The sequence below is a fragment of the Protomyctophum parallelum genome (assembly GCF_964188405.1).
Source record: "Protomyctophum parallelum genome assembly, chromosome: 19".
NCBI classification, from domain to species: domain Eukaryota; kingdom Metazoa; phylum Chordata; class Actinopteri; order Myctophiformes; family Myctophidae; genus Protomyctophum; species Protomyctophum parallelum.
The window spans coordinates 22756553-22773895 of record NC_139717.1 but is presented as its reverse complement, the minus strand read 5'-3'; the positions used below and the strand labels follow the sequence as shown (position 1 = coordinate 22773895).

The following is a 17343-nucleotide window of genomic DNA, read 5'->3' as shown; positions in this document are numbered from 1 at the left end:
ATTTCCGTTATTTTGTAAAAAAAAATATATATATATATATATTAAAAAGTATTAAAATGTGTCTGTCATTTCACATTTTAGATTTGTCAAATCTGCCCTGTGTGTGTGCGTGCGTGTGTGACTGTGTGTGTGTGTGTCTGAGACTGTGTGTGTGTGTGTGAGACTGTGTGTGTGTGTGTGTGTGTCTGAGACTGTGTGTGTGTGTGTGCACGTACCTTCACATGCGTAGCCCTGTCGTATGAGTCCCACCATCAGGGAGGTACAGTGTGAGCACTGGGTCGGACTGGAAAACGTCTTGATACTCAACTGGTGAGCTTTAGGCTGCGCACGCGCACACACACGCGCACACACACACACACACACACACACACACACACACACACACACACACACACACACACACACACACACACACACACACACACACACACACACACACACACACACACACACACACACACACACACACACACACACACACACACACACACACACACACACACACACACACACACGTTGATTTTGTGAACCAAAACCATAGCGAAAAATGGTCCGCCAACTGCCTTTCACCACAGACGAAAACTATGATGACTAAAACTAAGACCCCCATGTAACACTCTAAACTAAGACCCCCATGTAACACTCTAAACTAAGACCCCCATGTAACACTCTAAACTAAGACCCCCATGTAACACTCTAAACTAAGACCCCCATGTAACACTCCCATTTAAACTATGATGACTAAAACTAAGACCCCCATGTAACACTAAGTAAACTAAGTAAACTAAGACCCCCATGTAACACTAAGTAAACTAAGTAAACTAAGACCCCCATGTAACACTAAGTAAACTAAGTAAACTAAGACCCCCATGTAACACTAAGTAAACTAAGACCCCCATGTAACACTAAGTAAACTAAGACCCCCATGTAACACTAAGTAAACTAAGTAAACTAAGACCCCCCTGTAACACTAAGTAAACTAAGTAAACTAAGACCCCCCTGTAACACTAAGTAAACTAAGTAAACTAAGACCCCCCATGTAACACTAAGTAAACTAAGTAAACTAAGACCCCCATGTAACACTAAGTAAACTAAGTAAACTAAGACCCCCATGTAACACTAAGTAAACTAAGTAAACTAAGACCCCCATGTAACACTAAGTAAACTAAGTAAACTAAGACCCCCATGTAACACTAAGTAAACTAAGTAAACTAAGACCCCCCTGTAACACTAAGTAAACTAAGTAAACTAAGACCCCCATGTAACACTAAGTAAACTAAGTAAACTAAGACCCCCATGTAACACTAAGTAAACTAAGACCCCCATGTAACACTAAGTAAACTAAGTAAACTAAGACCCCCATGTAACACTAAGTAAACTAAGTAAACTAAGACCCCCATGTAACACTAAGTAAACTAAGACCCCCATGTAACACATTTCCATCCGTTGGAGGAAAACAACGTCTCTAGCCGGACATGAAGAATTCACTGGCTTAAATGCTTGGTTTCCGGCCAACGCAGCTTTCAAGTTCAGAGTATCGCTCATTCACAATCGATGCATGGCAACGAGAACCCTCCACCAGATGGCGCCGTGGCACTGGGTGAGTTAATTCAAATGTGCCGTTCCCACTTATAATGCATTATGACCCAGCACTCATAATAATATAAACATCGTTATAAGTTGTCATACATGATTAGAACCGTTTTTGTCTAATTTTATAAAATAGTACCTTTGGATGGCTGAGGTGTGACGTCTGATAGGTCGAGGAGGGGGTGGGAGGGGCCACGGGAGACTTGACCGGTTCCTAGAAATACAAAGCTCACATTACCAATGGTGCATATTGTGTGTGTGTGTGTGTGTGTGTGTGTGTGTGTGTGTGTGTGTGTGTGTGTGTGTGTGTGTGCAACGCGTGCACGTGCACGACACTCACTTCCAGTTCAGGGGACTCGGAGGGGGAGGTGGGCGTGGACACAGGTTTCTGGGGGGTGGAGTCTATGTCAGTGACAGAGCTAGGCTGTGGGAGGGGAGGGAGAGAGAGAGAGAGAGAGAGAGAGAGAGAGAGAGAGAGAGAGAGAGAGAGAGAGAGAGAGAGAGAGAGAGAGAGAGAGAGAGATAGATTGAGAGAGATAGATTGAGAGAGAGAGAGAGAGAGAGAAAGGTCAATGGTCAAAGTGGTCACTGGTTAGACAGACAGACAGACAGACAGACAGACAGACAGACAGACAGACAGACAGACAGACAGACAGACAGACAGACAGACAGACAGACAGACAGACAGACAGGACTCACTCTAAAGGTCAGATCGTGGGCGAGGGGAGACGTGTTGAAATATTCAAAGATGGAGTCCTGGAAATCTGGAAGCTTCAAACCTGAGGAGGAGAGGGGGGCGAGAGAGAGAGAGAGAAGCGCATAATGAGGAGTAGTTTAGTTTGTTGCAGTTATAAAGGAAGATGGGGATATATATATTATATATAATATAGATACTGTATAATTAAAACGAGTTATGCAAGTTGGTAGGACATTTTAATGGTAGCAGACAGCTAAGCACAATGTCCTGAACGATTGCAATTTCTCTTATTTGATTTGATTAAAAAAAAGAATAACGGTCTTACATGTCTTCATGCATTGATGACTGCGTAAATGCATACTTTGCATTGAAAAAAGACGCTGATGAAATGTGGTTGATTTGCGGTGATAACAACTCTAATAAAAGCGCAGTGTCATTGTCAACCAGGCAGGGTGTTCTGGAGAGATTTTGAATATTCTCCCGGTGTCACTCGAAAAAAAATCTGTCTTCAATCCCAATAGTTTTTTTTTAATATATTTTTTATCCCACGATTTTGTAACCCATTTTTCACCCCTGTGTCAATCATCTAATGTGATCCTGGGCTCTACACACCCTCCACCAACCTAGTCCCCATATATGGGGAACATGGGGAGAGCAACGGACTTGAACTCATGCTTCCTTCATGCCTGAGTGTCCAAGTTGCTCCTTTACACCTGACAGGGGGGAGTTTCCCTGGTTGGACGTAGCGACCAATACTTGATTCTGATTGGCTGGTTACCGTCACGTGACCGTTTCCGTTTTCACCGATAACCCACACCTTCAATCACTTTATATCATTCCCTGCTGATTCCGCAGCTGTGTAGCTGTACTGGGGAAGGGGAGCGCTTGATTGCCTTACAAACCCATGCCGTGCGGGCGTCTAAGCACCGCCCGGCTCATATGACTGTGAATGTGTGGCCCCAGGCAGCCCCGTAAAGACATCAAGCGCTATTCTCCAGTCACATAGCCTACTTGCCGAGCAAAACAAGGAAGTGATGTGGCTCGCTCTGGTGGCGCAAAGCGTAGCTACTTTTGTGAATTTAATAGTTTTATTATTAGGTTAATATTGATATATGTTTGTAACCGTTTTAGAAAAGCAATAAGCCACTCGAGGCCCCAGCTTACCGGGTATTTTACAATGGCTGGGAGGGTAGAAGACCCTCCGCGCTTATTGCTTTATTAATTAACGGCAATTAGCGGACTAACGCAACACCTGAGCGGGAGCTAGAAGGATTTAGGGTTAGGGGGAGTTGAGGTGGTGGAAAGTAGCCAAGTACATTTACGTAAGTACTGTACGTATACATTAACTTGACCGAGAACACTGCTTAACTTTTGTTACACCATCACTAAACACGGGTAAATTGTACCCATTGTTCAATTAAAACAATATTTCTCATCAAAATAGTACAGCAATAGCATGGCAAGTTGCCAACTTGAGGTACTCTTCTTTAATATGTCATCATGACTTCATTAAATCTGTGAAAATTCTGGGTATTAATTTACAAATAATATGTGCCAAAAGAATAATAAGAATGGAGCTGTGAACTTCTGCTTTGGTCCACCCATTCCTGGGACATGTGAAAAAAATAAAAGAAGGAAAAAATAAAACAAAAGTCCACTGTGGGTGTGTATATGGGATCTTTCTCTATCACACTATCACTAAACACGGGTGAAATTCACCGGAACACCTGCCTGTAGGAAAAAAAACAGCTGTGGGCAGGGAAACAAACCTACCTTCTGTGATGTCACTGAGCATCATGAAGGTACCGAAAGACCCGCCCACCGCTCAGACATCAGCAACATTATGAAAATGACAACCATACAATTGTTAAAGGAGTTATGGCAGGAGCCAGGAGGAGGGGAGGAGTAACACCAACCTTTGTCCGAACGGGAGCGACTTTCCTCCAGGTCCATCCTCAGAGTCTCCATCTGCTCCTCCATGTCGTGGCTCCTCCTCTCCGACTCCCTTAGTTTACTGTCGAAAGAACAAGGACATCCATTCATCCACATACCCGTTTAAACTCAAAAATGACATTTAATTTACTGTCGAAAGACGAGAACCATCCATTCATGCCTACGCAAACTGTCCACATTACATTCAACACTATCCTATATTAACATTGCCTAGAGAGGGTGGGTTGATCACAAACATAACATACTGTATATAAGATTAAAGATTTTAACACATTCAAGATTATTATTATCTTTTAAAATAGAAATAGCACATGTACAGTAAAAGCTTGCTGTACAAACTATGGAAAAAAGTGATTAAATTGATTGTGATATTTTGCAGAGAGTGAAACCTTAATTTGGTTTAAAGATCTATGAGGGGTCCATTTGGTTAACAACTCTCTCCATCTGGGAATCTCTTCCAAGGACTATCGATGGTCCCCGGACAGCTAATGACCAGTAAATAGCCCATTCAGGGCGGGAACCCCTTTTGGTGTTTTAAGCATTATGTTATACTTTAGCTATTGAAAAATAGCAGACCTACAAGCTGGGTCTGCTATTTTTGAAAAAAACGTGGAAATGTTGCGCAAATCTTTGAATATATTTTCTTTCAACGTTTTGAACTCAAATCTTTGGGGGGGGGGGGGGGGTACATTAGTGGAACAGGGAGTACATTAGTGACCTTTCCAAGGCGATGTTGGCGGCTTTGATCTTGCGCGACTCCTCCTGGATGAGCTGCTTGGCTCTGATCTCGGCCTCCAGGGCAGACTGGAGCTCCAGGCGGGCAGACATGTCCAGCTTCTGGCTGCGACGCACCTTCCACAGAGGGTCCTGAGGTAGGGGTGTAAAAAGAAACATCGATTCGAATTAGAATCGCGATTCACCATTGTGAACGATTCAAAATCGATCGTTTTTTTTTCTTGTTACAGTTACAGGAGTTTTCACTGCATGGTGTTTGTGATATGAAATGTAAGCTCACCCTAATCACAGTAAACATCATGTCTTCAGTCATGTTCAAGTTACTGTAGTATAGTCACTTCAGTTCAAGACTGGAGTAGATTGTGATGAAATCCAATTTATTGAATCGAGAATCATTTTGAATAGAATATCGTTTTGAATCTGGAATCGTGACCCCAAGAATCGGAATCGAATCGAATCGAATCGTGGGACACCCAAAGATTCACAGACCTAGTCCTGAGCGCACGCACACATTTGCTCTGTTTCTTTGTCATCCATACAGGTTTTAATTACCTACTAAACAGTTAGACCACTACTAACTATTACTGTCTTGTTTTAGTTATTCTATTCTTTCTCATAATCTAGAGATTAGGCCAAAAGGCAAACTGAATTCATCTATTTTAATCCTACCAATGTGTGCTTGTGTTACGTATGAATGGTAAATGACCAATAAATAATGTAAAAGCCACTGGTTTGGGTTATTTAAACACTGGGTTAACAGTTTCAAGCTTTAGCATTACAGTATAGGCCTACAACGTTGAGTAATTTGCCTAATAGTACCGGTAACTATTTAGTTGTTAGAGGCCTTTCCAGGGGCCTATAGGTTTGGTATAAGTAATCTGAATTGTGCATGATTGAACAAATCAATCAATTAAGCAACGATAAAGGTGAAAGTATTAGATTCCGGGACAGTAACAGTCCCGCCCCCTACCAGGGCCCAGTAAATGATTTCTGTTCATTTTCCTCATAAGACTTTTCAAAAAGTAGTTATTTAAAGACCTTTTAAGCGTCGTACAAACCCAACTCGAGTTGTGACAAATCATGACAACAAACACAATCTTTTGGGCCGAACAAAGAATTAGAAAGAAGAAAAAAACGGCACTATTTTTGTTGTTTTTCTTCTTATTTGTTTGGTCCAAAATATTTTTATTGTCATGATTTGTCACGACTCGAGTTGGCTTTGCCCTTTCTCACAAGAAACATGCAGTAATCCTGGTATGGAGTTACATTTGTCTCTTTATTAACCAAACAAAAGAAAAATTAACCAAACAAAAGAAAAACATTTGAGAGAGAAAAAATCTAAACAGAACAAAAAACTATTTTTAATTCAAACAAATTAAAAACGCAATCAAAAAATATATTTGCAAGCAAAAAAAAAAAAGATTTGAAAGAAAAGAAAAAATAATTGAGAACAAAACTTTTAATTTTTTTTTTTTTTTTTTTTTTAATAAAATAAAAAATTAAAATTAAACTACATAAAACAAAATACTTACTAAATGTTTGGGTAATAATAATATGTGTTGTGCTAAATAAAATGTTTTTAATGTTTTTTTTCCTTCGTTTGCGAATGAAAGTTTTTTTTTTCTCATTGCAAAACGCCTTCTCTCTCAAAACCTATGTCTTTGGTCTCGATTTTTTTTTCTCTCTCAAAACCTATGTCTTTGGTCTCGATTTTTTTTTTCTCTCTCTTGGATTATTTGTGTGAGGGGTGAAAGTTCAGAAGGCGGGTCCTACGCTGAAAAGATGTAAGACACCTCTTCATTGGCCACTGTCTTAAACCCTTGCTTAGGGTGCAAATCTCAACTGTTTTGGACGGGGGTGGGCTCGTTGGAATCGTGTCGCCCCCCTGGGGGCGTCTTTGGGGGGCTCAAGGTTCAAGGACCCCCAGGGACCCCCTGGGACCCCCCAGGGACCCCCAAATGGTAACTCTGTCATTTCTCAACCGTTTTTGACGGGGGTGGGCTTGTTGTGATTGTGTCGCCCCCCTGGGGGCGTCTTTGTGGGTCTCAAGGTTCAGGGACCCCCAGGGACTCCCCGGGACCCCCCAGGGACCCCCAATGGTAACTGTCATTTCTCAACTGTTTTGGACGGGGGTGGGCTCGTTGGAATCGTGTCGCCCCCCTGGGGGCGTCTTTAGGGGGCCCAAGGTTCAGGGACCCCCAGGGACCCCCCGGGACCACCCAGGGACCCCCAAATGGTAACTGTCATTTCTCAACTGTTTTGGACGGGGGTGGGCTCGTTGGAATCGTGTTGCCCCCCTGGGGCCGTCTTTAGGGGGCTCAAGGTTCAGGGACCCCGAGGGACCCCCAAATGGTAACTCTGTCATTTCTCAACTGTTTTGGACGGGGGTGGGCTCGTTGGAATCGTGTCGCCCCCCTGGGGGCGTCTTTGTGGGTCTCAAGGTTCAGGGACCCCCAGGGACCACCCAGGGACCCCCAAATGGTAACTCTGTCATTTCTCAACTGTTTTGGACGGGGGTGGGCTCGTTGGAATCGTGTCGCCCCCCTGGGGGCGTCTTTAGGGGGCCCAAGGTTCAGGGACCCCCAGGGACCACCCAGGGACCCCCAATGGTAACTCTGTCATTTCTCAACTGTTTTGGACGGGGGTGGGCTCGTTGGAATCGTGTCGCCCCCCTGGGGGCGTCTTTAGGGGGCCCAAGGTTCAGGGACCCCCAGGGACCCCCCCGGGACCACCCAGGGACCCCCAAATGGTAACTGTCATTTCTCAACTGTTTTGGACGGGGGTGGGCTCGTTGGAATCGTGTCGCCCCCCTGGGGCCGTCTTTAGGGGGCTCAAGGTTCAGGGACCCTGAGGGACCCCCCGGGACCCCCCAGGGACCCCCAAATGGTAACTGTCATTTCTCAACTGTTTTGGACGGGGGTGGGCTCGTTGGAATCGTGTCGCCCCCCTGGGGGCGTCTTTGTGGGTCTCAAGGTTCAGGGACCCCCAGGGACCACCCAGGGACCCCCAAATGGTAACTCTGTCATTTCTCAACCGTTTTTGACGGGGGTGGGCTCGTTGTGATTGTGTCGCCCCCCTGGGGGCGTCTTTGGGGGTCTCAAGGTTCAGGGACCCCCCCGGGACCACCCAGGGACCCCCAAATGGTAACTCTGTCATTTCTCAACCATTTTGGACAGGGGTGGGCTCGTTGGAATCGTGTCGCCCCCCTGGGGGCGTTCTCAGGGTTTTGTAGGTTCGGGGACCCCCCCGGGACCCCCAGGGACCCCCAAATGGTAATTCTGTCATTTCTCAACCGTTTTGGACGGGGGTGGGCTCGTTGGAATCGTGTTGCCTCTCTGGGCGCATTATCAGGGTTTTGGAAGTTTGGGGACCCCTGGGGACTTCCACATGGTAACTCTTGACATTTTTATGATAGATCTTTATTGATGGGAGGGAGAGACAGAGAGAACCATTTATATTCATCTGCATATTCTTCTTACTATAGCTCTCTCTCTCACACACTTTGAGAAATTACAGAGTTACCATTTGGGGGTCCCTGGGGGGTCCCTGGGGGTCCCTGAACCTTGAGACCCCCAAAGACGCCCCCAGGGGGGTGACACAATCACAACGAGCCGTCCAAAACGGTTGAGAAATGACAGAGTTACCATTTGGGGGTCCCTGGGGGGGTCCCCGAACCTCCAAAACCTTGAGAACGCCACCAGGGGGGGGCGACACGATTCCAAAGAGCCCACCGCCGTCCAAAACAGTTGAGAAATGACAGAGTTACCATTTGGGGGTCCCTGGGGGGTCCCGAGGGGTCCCTGAACCTTGAGCCCCCTAAAGACGCCCCCAGGGGGGCGACACAATCACAACGAGCCCACCCCCGTCAAAAACGGTTGAGAAATGACAGAGTTACCATTTGGGGGTCCCTGAGGGGTCCCTGAACCTTGAGCCCCCTAAAGACGCCCCCAGGGGGGCGACACGATTCCAACGAGCCCACCCCCGTCCAAAACAGTTGAGAAATGACAGAGTTACCATTTGGGGGTCCCTGGGTGGTCCCGGGGGGTCCCTGGGGGTCCCTGAACCTTGAGCCCCCTAAAGACGCCCCCAGGGGGGCGACACGATTCCAACGAGCCCACCGCCGTCCAAAACGGTTGAGAAATGACAGAGTTACCATTTGGGGGTCCCTGGGGGGTCCCTGAACCTTGAGCCCCCTAAAGACGGCCCGAGGGGGCGACACGATTCCAACGAGCCCACCCCCGTCCAAAACAGTTGAGAAATGACAGTTACAATTTGGGGGTCCCTGGGTGGTCCCTGGGGGTCCCTGAACCTTGAGACCCACAAAGACGCCCCCAGGGGGGCAACACGATTCCAACGAGCCCACCCCCGTCCAAAACAGTTGAGAAATGACAGAGTTACCATTTGGGGGTCCCTGGGGGGTCCCGGGGGGTCCCTCGGGGTCCCTGAACCTTGAGCCCCCTAAAGACGGCCCCAGGGGGGCGACACGATTCCAACGAGCCCACCCCCGTCCAAAACGGTTGAGAAATGACAGAGTTACCATTTGGGGGTCCCTGGGGGGTCCCTGAACCTTGAGCCCCCTAAAGACGGCCCGAGGGGGGCGACACGATTCCAACGAGCCCACCCCCGTCCAAAACAGTTGAGAAATGACAGTTACCATTTGGGGGTCCCTGGGTGGTCCCTGGGGGTCCCTGAACCTTGAGACCCACAAAGACGCCCCCAGGGGGGCAACACGATTCCAACGAGCCCACCCCCGTCCAAAACAGTTGAGAAATGACAGAGTTACCATTTGGGGGTCCCTGGGGGGTCCCGGGGGGTCCCTTGGGGTCCCTGAACCTTGAGCCCCCTAAAGACGGCCCCAGGGGGGCGACACGATTCCAACGAGCCCACCCCCGTCCAAAACGGTTGAGAAATGACAGAGTTACCATTTGGGGGTCCCTGGGGGGTCCCTGAACCTTGAGCCCCCTAAAGACGGCCCGAGGGGGGCGACACGATTCCAACGAGCCCACCCCCGTCCAAAACAGTTGAGAAATGACAGTTACCATTTGGGGGTCCCTGGGTGGTCCCTGGGGGTCCCTGAACCTTGAGACCCACAAAGACGCCCCCAGGGGGGCAACACGATTCCAACGAGCCCACCCCCGTCCAAAACAGTTGAGAAATGACAGAGTTACCATTTGGGGGTCCCGGGGGGTCCCTCGGGGTCCCTGAACCTTGAGCCCCCTAAAGACGGCCCCAGGGGGGCGACACGATTCCAACGAGCCCACCCCCGTCCAAAACAGTTGAGAAATGACAGTTACCATTTGGGGGTCCCTGGGTGGTCCCGGGGGGTCCCTGGGGGTCCCTGAACCTTGGGCCCCCTAAAGACGCCCCCAGGGGGCGACACGATTCCAACGAGCCCACCCCCGTCCAAAACAGTTGAGAAATGACAGAGTTACCATTTGGGGGTCCCTGGGTGGTCCCTGGGGGTCCCTGAACCTTGAGACCCACAAAGACGCCCCCAGGGGGGCGACACGATTCCAACGAGCCCACCCCCGTCCAAAACAGTTGAGAAATGACAGAGTTACCATTTGGGGGTCCCTGGGGGGTCCCGGGGGGTCCCTCGGGGTCCCTGAACCTTGAGCCCCCTAAAGACGGCCCCAGGGGGGCAACACGATTCCAACGAGCCCACCCCTGTCCAAAACAGTTGAGAAATGACAGTTACCATTTGGGGGTCCCTGGGTGGTCCCGGGGGGTCCCTGGGGGTCCCTGAACCTTGGGCCCCCTAAAGACGCCCCCAGGGGGGCGACACGATTCCAACGAGCCCACCCCCGTCCAAAACAGTTGAGAAATGACAGAGTTACCATTGGGGGTCCCTGGGGGGTCCCGGGGAGTCCCTGGGGGTCCCTGAACCTTGAGACCCACAAAGACGCCCCCAGGGGGGCGACACAATCACAACAAGCCCACCCCCGTCAAAAACGGTTGAGAAATGACAGAGTTACCATTTGGGGGTCCCTGGGGGGTCCCAGGGGGTCCCTGGGGGTCCCTGAACCTTGAGCCCCCCAAAGACGCCCCCAGGGGGGCGACACGATTCCAACGAGCCCACCCCCGTCCAAAACAGTTGAGATTTGCACCCTAAGCAAGGGTTTAAGACAGTGGCCAATGAAGAGGTGTCTTACATCTTTTCAGCGTAGGACCCGCCTTCTGAACTTTCACCCCTCACACAAATAATCCAAGAGAGAGAAAAAAAAAATCGAGACCAAAGACATAGGTTTTGAGAGAGAAAAAAGAAATCGAGACCAAAGACATAGGTTTTGAGAGAGAAGGCGTTTTGCAATGAGAAAAAAAAAACTTTCATTCGCAAACGAAGGAAAAAAAACATTAAAAAAATTTTATTTAGCACAACACATATTATTATTACCCAAACATTTAGTAAGTATTTTGTTTTATGTAGTTTAATTTAAAATTTTTATTTTATAAAAAAAAAAAAAAAAAAAAGTTTTGTTCTCAATTATTTTTTCTTTTCTTTCAAATCTTTTTTTTTTTTGCTTGCAAATATATTTTTTGATTGCGTTTTTAATTTGTTTGAATTAAAAATAGTTTTTTGTTCTGTTTAGATTTTTTCTCTCTCAAATGTTTTTCTTTTGTTTGGTTAATTTTTCTTTTGTTTTGTTAATAAAGAGACAAATGTAACTCCATATCCTGGTCTCTATACTGCCTCCCCCTGGACAGCCTGGGTGCCTGATGGAAGGGAAAGGAACTGGTTGGAAATTCTAACATGTTCCTTCCACACGCTACGTCCAACCAGGGAAACTCCCCCTGTCAGGTGAAAAGAAGCGGCTTGGACTCCTCATGCATAGAAGGAAGCATGAGGTCAGTCCGTTGCTCTCCCCAGGTTGGCAGAGGGCGTGTAGAGCCCAGGATTACATTAGATAGTTGACACTGGGTGAAAAAACGGGTTGCAAATCGTGGGATTAAAAATGTAAAGATATAAAAAGAATGAGGCCTGTCTCTCTGTCAGACCTAGTTCTGGTGTCTGTGTGTGCGCACGTGTGTGTGTAAGTGTGTGTGTGCGTGCGTGTGTTTGTGTGTGTTGGTCCACCGAGGGAGCAGCAACCCACTTCACTGATACTAATGAGAACACCTGCCTGTCTCACTGCCCGATACCTGTCTCACTGCTCTCTGCCTGTCTCACTGCCCGATACCTGTCTCACTGCCCGATACCTGTCTCACTGCCCGATACCTGTCTCACTGCCCGATACCTGTCTTACTGCCCGATACCTGTCTCACTGCCCGATACCTGTCACACTGCTCTATGCCTGTCTCACTGCTCTCTGCCTGTCTCACTGCCTGATACCTGTCTCACTGCTCTATGCCTGTCTCACTGCTCTATGCCTGTATCACTGCTCTATGCCTGTCTCACTGCCTGATACCTGTCTCACTGCTCTATGCCTGTTTCACTACCTGATACCTGTCACACTGCCTGATACCTGTCTCACTGCTCTATGCCTGTCTCACTGCTCTATGCCTGTCTCACTGCTCTATGCCTGTCTCACTGCCTGATACCTGTCTCACTGCCTGATGTGTGTGTGTGTGTGTGTGTGTGTATGTGTGTGTGCACGTGCGTGCGTGCATGCATGCGTGTGCGTGTGTGTTACCATGGGTCTGCTCAGTCCAGTGGATCGTAGAGAGTCCAGCTCTTCTGTCATCTTAGACGCCAACGCTTGAAGATAACCCCGAGCATCCTTCTCATCACTGACCCTGTGCACGCACACGCGCGCACACACACACACACACACACACACACACACACACACACACACACACACACACACACACACACACACACACACACACACACACACACACACACACACACACACACACACACACACACACACACACACACACACACACACACACACACACACACAAAAACCATCATTATTTTGTGTTTACATTTAACAAGAACTTCTCGAACACAAACAACAGTAGATGCACAAACTTGGAAAACACAACAAACTGCTTCAGGATACAGATCACGGGTACAGGAAGCATCATCTTCTTTCTCCGTATAGAATTGTTCTAGTGCCTACATTAGGGATGTGCCGATGAGACATTTTGGCCGATATCGATATCCGATATAATTCATTGCTGTTATGGCCGATAACCGATATTACCGATGTCGATATGATCTTATTCTGAAAAAAACTATAATAATTTTGTCCATTCTGAAAAATACATGTAGCAGGGTATCTGCACTGCAGGCTTAGGCATGTCACATTTAACTCAAATACCTTGATATTTAATATTGTGAGCTTGTAGATCTGTTCAAGCTGTTACGTTGGGCTTGTTTATCTGTAAAGACAGACCGATTAATCGAACCGATGCCGATTAATCTAAAAGAAACAACTAAAATCGGCTGATACCGATGTGTTTGCTGATTAATCTCCCATCACTAGCCTAGATACATTGCGTTAATATTTCGTTCTCCTGTATCCATTCTGTTGGTACGGTAACCTCGCTATCAAAGACAGAAATTCCCTCAGGGAGAATTGTGAAAACCACTTACATTTTTTTTACCGCCATCCAATTTGAGAGCTGCTCAAAAAAAAAACCCTGTCCATCCGCTCAAATAGTGCAGTTCAGAGTATATATATGCTGCTTCCACCATAGCAGATCTACAAGCTCATAGCGCGGCACACACACACACACCCTCACACACACACACACACACACACACACACACACACACACACACACACACACACACACACACACACACACACACACACACACACACACACACACACACACACACACACACAGTGAAACGTACCACTGGATGATCTCAGCGATCTGAGCCTCCCAGTGCGCCACGCTCTCCTTCTTAGACGCCAGGTCCTGTAGCTCCTCCTCCAGCTGGCGGTTCTGAGACGTCAGCCGATCTACAAAAACGCACAGCTGTGGAAGAACAGGGGACAACGTGACTTATAGATCTGCTAACACACAGCTGTGGAAGAACAGGGGACAACGTGACTTATAGATCTACAAACACACAGCTGTGGAAGAACAGGGGACAACGTGACTTATAGATCTACAAACACACAGCTGTGGAAGAACAGGGGACAACGTGACTTATAGATCTGCTAACACACAGCTGTGGAAGAACAGGGGACAACGTGACTTATAGATCTATAAACACACAGCTGTGGAAGAACAGGGGACAACGTGACTTATAGATCTGCTAACACACAGCTGTGGAAGAACAGGGGACAACGTGACTTATAGATCTATAAACACACAGCTGTGGAAGAACAGGGGACAACGTGACTTATAGATCTGCTAACACACAGCTGTGGAAGAACAGGGGACAACGTGACTTATATATCTACAAACACACAGCTGTGGAAGAACAGGGGACAACGTGACTTATAGATCTACAAACACACAGCTGTGGAAGAACAGGGGACAACGTGACTTATAGATCTGCTAACACACAGCTGTGGAAGAACAGGGGACAACGTGACTTATAGATCTACAAACACACAGCTGTGGAAGAACAGGGGACAATGTGACTTATAGATCTGCTAACACACAGCTGTGGAAGAACAGGGGACAACGTGACTTATAGATCTGCTAACACACAGCTGTGGAAGAACAGGGGACAACGTGACTTATAGATCTGCTAACACACAGCTGTGGAAGAACAGGGGACAACGTGACTTATAGATCTGCTAACACACACACAACTGGAACCAGTGTTGATTTCGTCGACTAATTCGATGGCGAAGAATGTTCGTCGACTACTTTTTTCACTGACGAAAACTACATGGAAACTAAATGGAAACTAAGCTACGATATGACTACGATGACTAAATATATTGACAATTTTGTCAACAAATACAAACTAGACTAATATGTTAGGAAGGGACTAGTGGACAAGAGATCCAGTATAAGTCATTTTACACTTGGTTGCATAGTGAACATAGCCGATCTACAAGCTCACAACGCATTTTCAGCAAGTGTAAAATCAGCCATTACGACGACATCACGCCAAAATGCATTTTAGTCGACTAAATCAATTTTAGATTTAGTCGACTAAAACCTTATGATATTTAGTCGACTAAAACTACACTAACAATAAAACATTCCAGGTGACTAAAACTAAATGAAAACTATTCAAGAGACTATGACTAAAATTAAAATAGAAATTTGCTGCCAACAATAACACTGCCTGACACAGTCTGGAGCAACGGAAACTATTTTGCTGATTTAAAGGCGAAGGCTGTTTATTCATTTTTTACAAATGTAGAAGTAAATTGAGCGGATGTGTGTTTCTAGTAGATCTACAAGTTCACAACGTGTTGCGCTGCGCTGTGACCTTGTAGATCTGCTATTTTCAGCATGCAACTAAGTGTAAAAAGACTCATACTGGATCTCTTGCCCACTAGTCCTTTCTAACATTTTAGTCTAGTTTTTATTTGTTGACGAAATTGACAGTATATTTAGGCTTAGTTTTAGTCATCATGGGTTAGTTTTTTGAGTGGTGCAACCACTCCAAGGAACAGCAATGTCCGTGTTAACCTATGTGACTATGTATGTGTATGTATGTGTGACTATGAGTACCAGTAGGGGCAAGAGTGGCGCTGTTGTGCCAGAAACAGAGAGGAGAAAAAGAGAGAGAGAGAGAGAGAGAGAGGGGACACAGGTGTGATTTTTTATTTAGTTCGTATGCAGTTTTTGTCAGTGAAAAAAGGTAGTCGACGAACATTTTCCTTCAAGCATTAACATTGAGGGAGGCAACAGTCTGGGCCATAGTGAGACTATAGTGACAATACAATGTTCTGTTAGTAACAGAGTGTCTCAGTAGTCTGGGCCATAGTGAGACTATAGTGACAATACAATGTTCTGTTAGTAACAGAGTGTCTCAGTACAGTCTGGGCCATAGTGAGACTATAGTGACAATACAATGTTCTGTTAGTAACAGAGTGTCTCAGTAGTCTGGGCCATAGTGAGACTATAGTGACAATACAATGTTCTGTTAGTAACAGAGTGTCTCAGTACAGTCTGGGCCATAGTGAGACTATAGTGACAATACAATGTTCTGTTAGTAACAGAGTGTCTCAGTACCCGGTCTGTCTCTGCTGTTAGCTTGCGGTTGTCTTCAGTCAGGATGTTTCTCTCTCGCTCGTGCTTCTCCTTCAGAGCCGTTACAGCGTCGTCCAGCTCCGCTTGTCTACACACACACACACACACACACACACACACACACACACACACACACACACACACAATGAAGTAGAGCTACAGGCATTTTAATAATAAAACAAGGTGCAGCAAACTCTCGTTTATGAACATCTAGCATGTAAGCGTGTGTCCAGCTTGTATTTAACCTAGTGTGTAGCATATATAGCCTAGCGTAGCCTTCCACCCACCTGTCTCGGTTGGCCTTGTCCAGCTTGTATGTAACCTAGTGTAGCCTAACCTAGCCTAGCGTAGCGTAGCCTTCCACCCACCTGTCTCGGTTGGCCTTGTCCAGCTTGTATGTAACCTAGTGTAGCCTAACCTAGCCTAGCGTAGCGTAGCCTTCCACCCACCTGTCTCGGTTGGCCTTGTCCAGTTTGTATGTAACCTAGTGTGTTGCCTAGCCTAGCCTTCCACCCACCTGTCTCGGTTGGCCTTGTCCAGTTTGTATGTAACCTAGTGTGTAGCCTAGCCTAGCCTTCCACCCACCTGTCTCTGTTGGCCTTGTCCAGTTTGTATGTATAGGCCTAACCTAGTGTAGCCTAGCCTAGCGTAGCCTTCCACCCACCTGTCTCTGTTGGCCTTGTCCAGTTTGTATGTATAGGCCTAACCTAGTGTAGCCTAGCCTAGCGTAGCCTTCCACCCACCTGTCTCTGTTGGCCTTGTCCAGCTTGTCCTTGAGCACCAGCAGCTCCTTGTTGAGGGACAGCGCGAGGCCCTCAGAGTGGTGGAGCTCCTTCCTCAGACCCTTCACCTCCGACGAGTGAGACGTCTCCCTGCTGAGCAGCTCCTCCTCGTAGAACACCACCTTCTTGTCCAGCTCCGTCTTCAGCTTACACACCTCCTCCAGGCCTCCGCCGCCGCCGCCCGACACGCCTCCCCCCTGTTTCACCTGCACGCATACGTACACAAACACACAGGCACGCACACACGCACGGACAGGCACACAAACATGCATGCACGTCAAAACACGTCAAAGTCGAAAACTACGGCTTGGACACTATCTACTATTTTTGTCCTAATGTTCGGCAACAACAGTGGCATGTTAACACCCCGAACGCTCTGGGGTATTTGGAACCATTAAATCAGGTTGCCCAGCGATTAGCAGCTTCAGGGCCTATTTCAAGGTTGCTCCATGCCATTTTGGA

At 47.1% G+C, this 17343-nt stretch overlaps 1 protein-coding gene across 1 annotated transcript in view; it reads right to left on the bottom strand.

Moving 5' to 3' along the window:
- The window catches only part of cdc42bpb (CDC42 binding protein kinase beta (DMPK-like)), an 87760-nt gene that overhangs the window by 27095 nt on the left and 43322 nt on the right, over positions 1 to 17343 (bottom strand). Inside the window, 10 exon segments of the mRNA XM_083790010.1 lie at positions 216 to 321; positions 1730 to 1804; positions 1931 to 2014; positions 2290 to 2369; positions 4204 to 4301; positions 4959 to 5107; positions 12607 to 12709; positions 13788 to 13912; positions 16082 to 16187; positions 16843 to 17087. Of these exon segments, the coding sequence (XP_083646136.1) occupies positions 216 to 321; positions 1730 to 1804; positions 1931 to 2014; positions 2290 to 2369; positions 4204 to 4301; positions 4959 to 5107; positions 12607 to 12709; positions 13788 to 13912; positions 16082 to 16187; positions 16843 to 17087 (1171 nt within the window).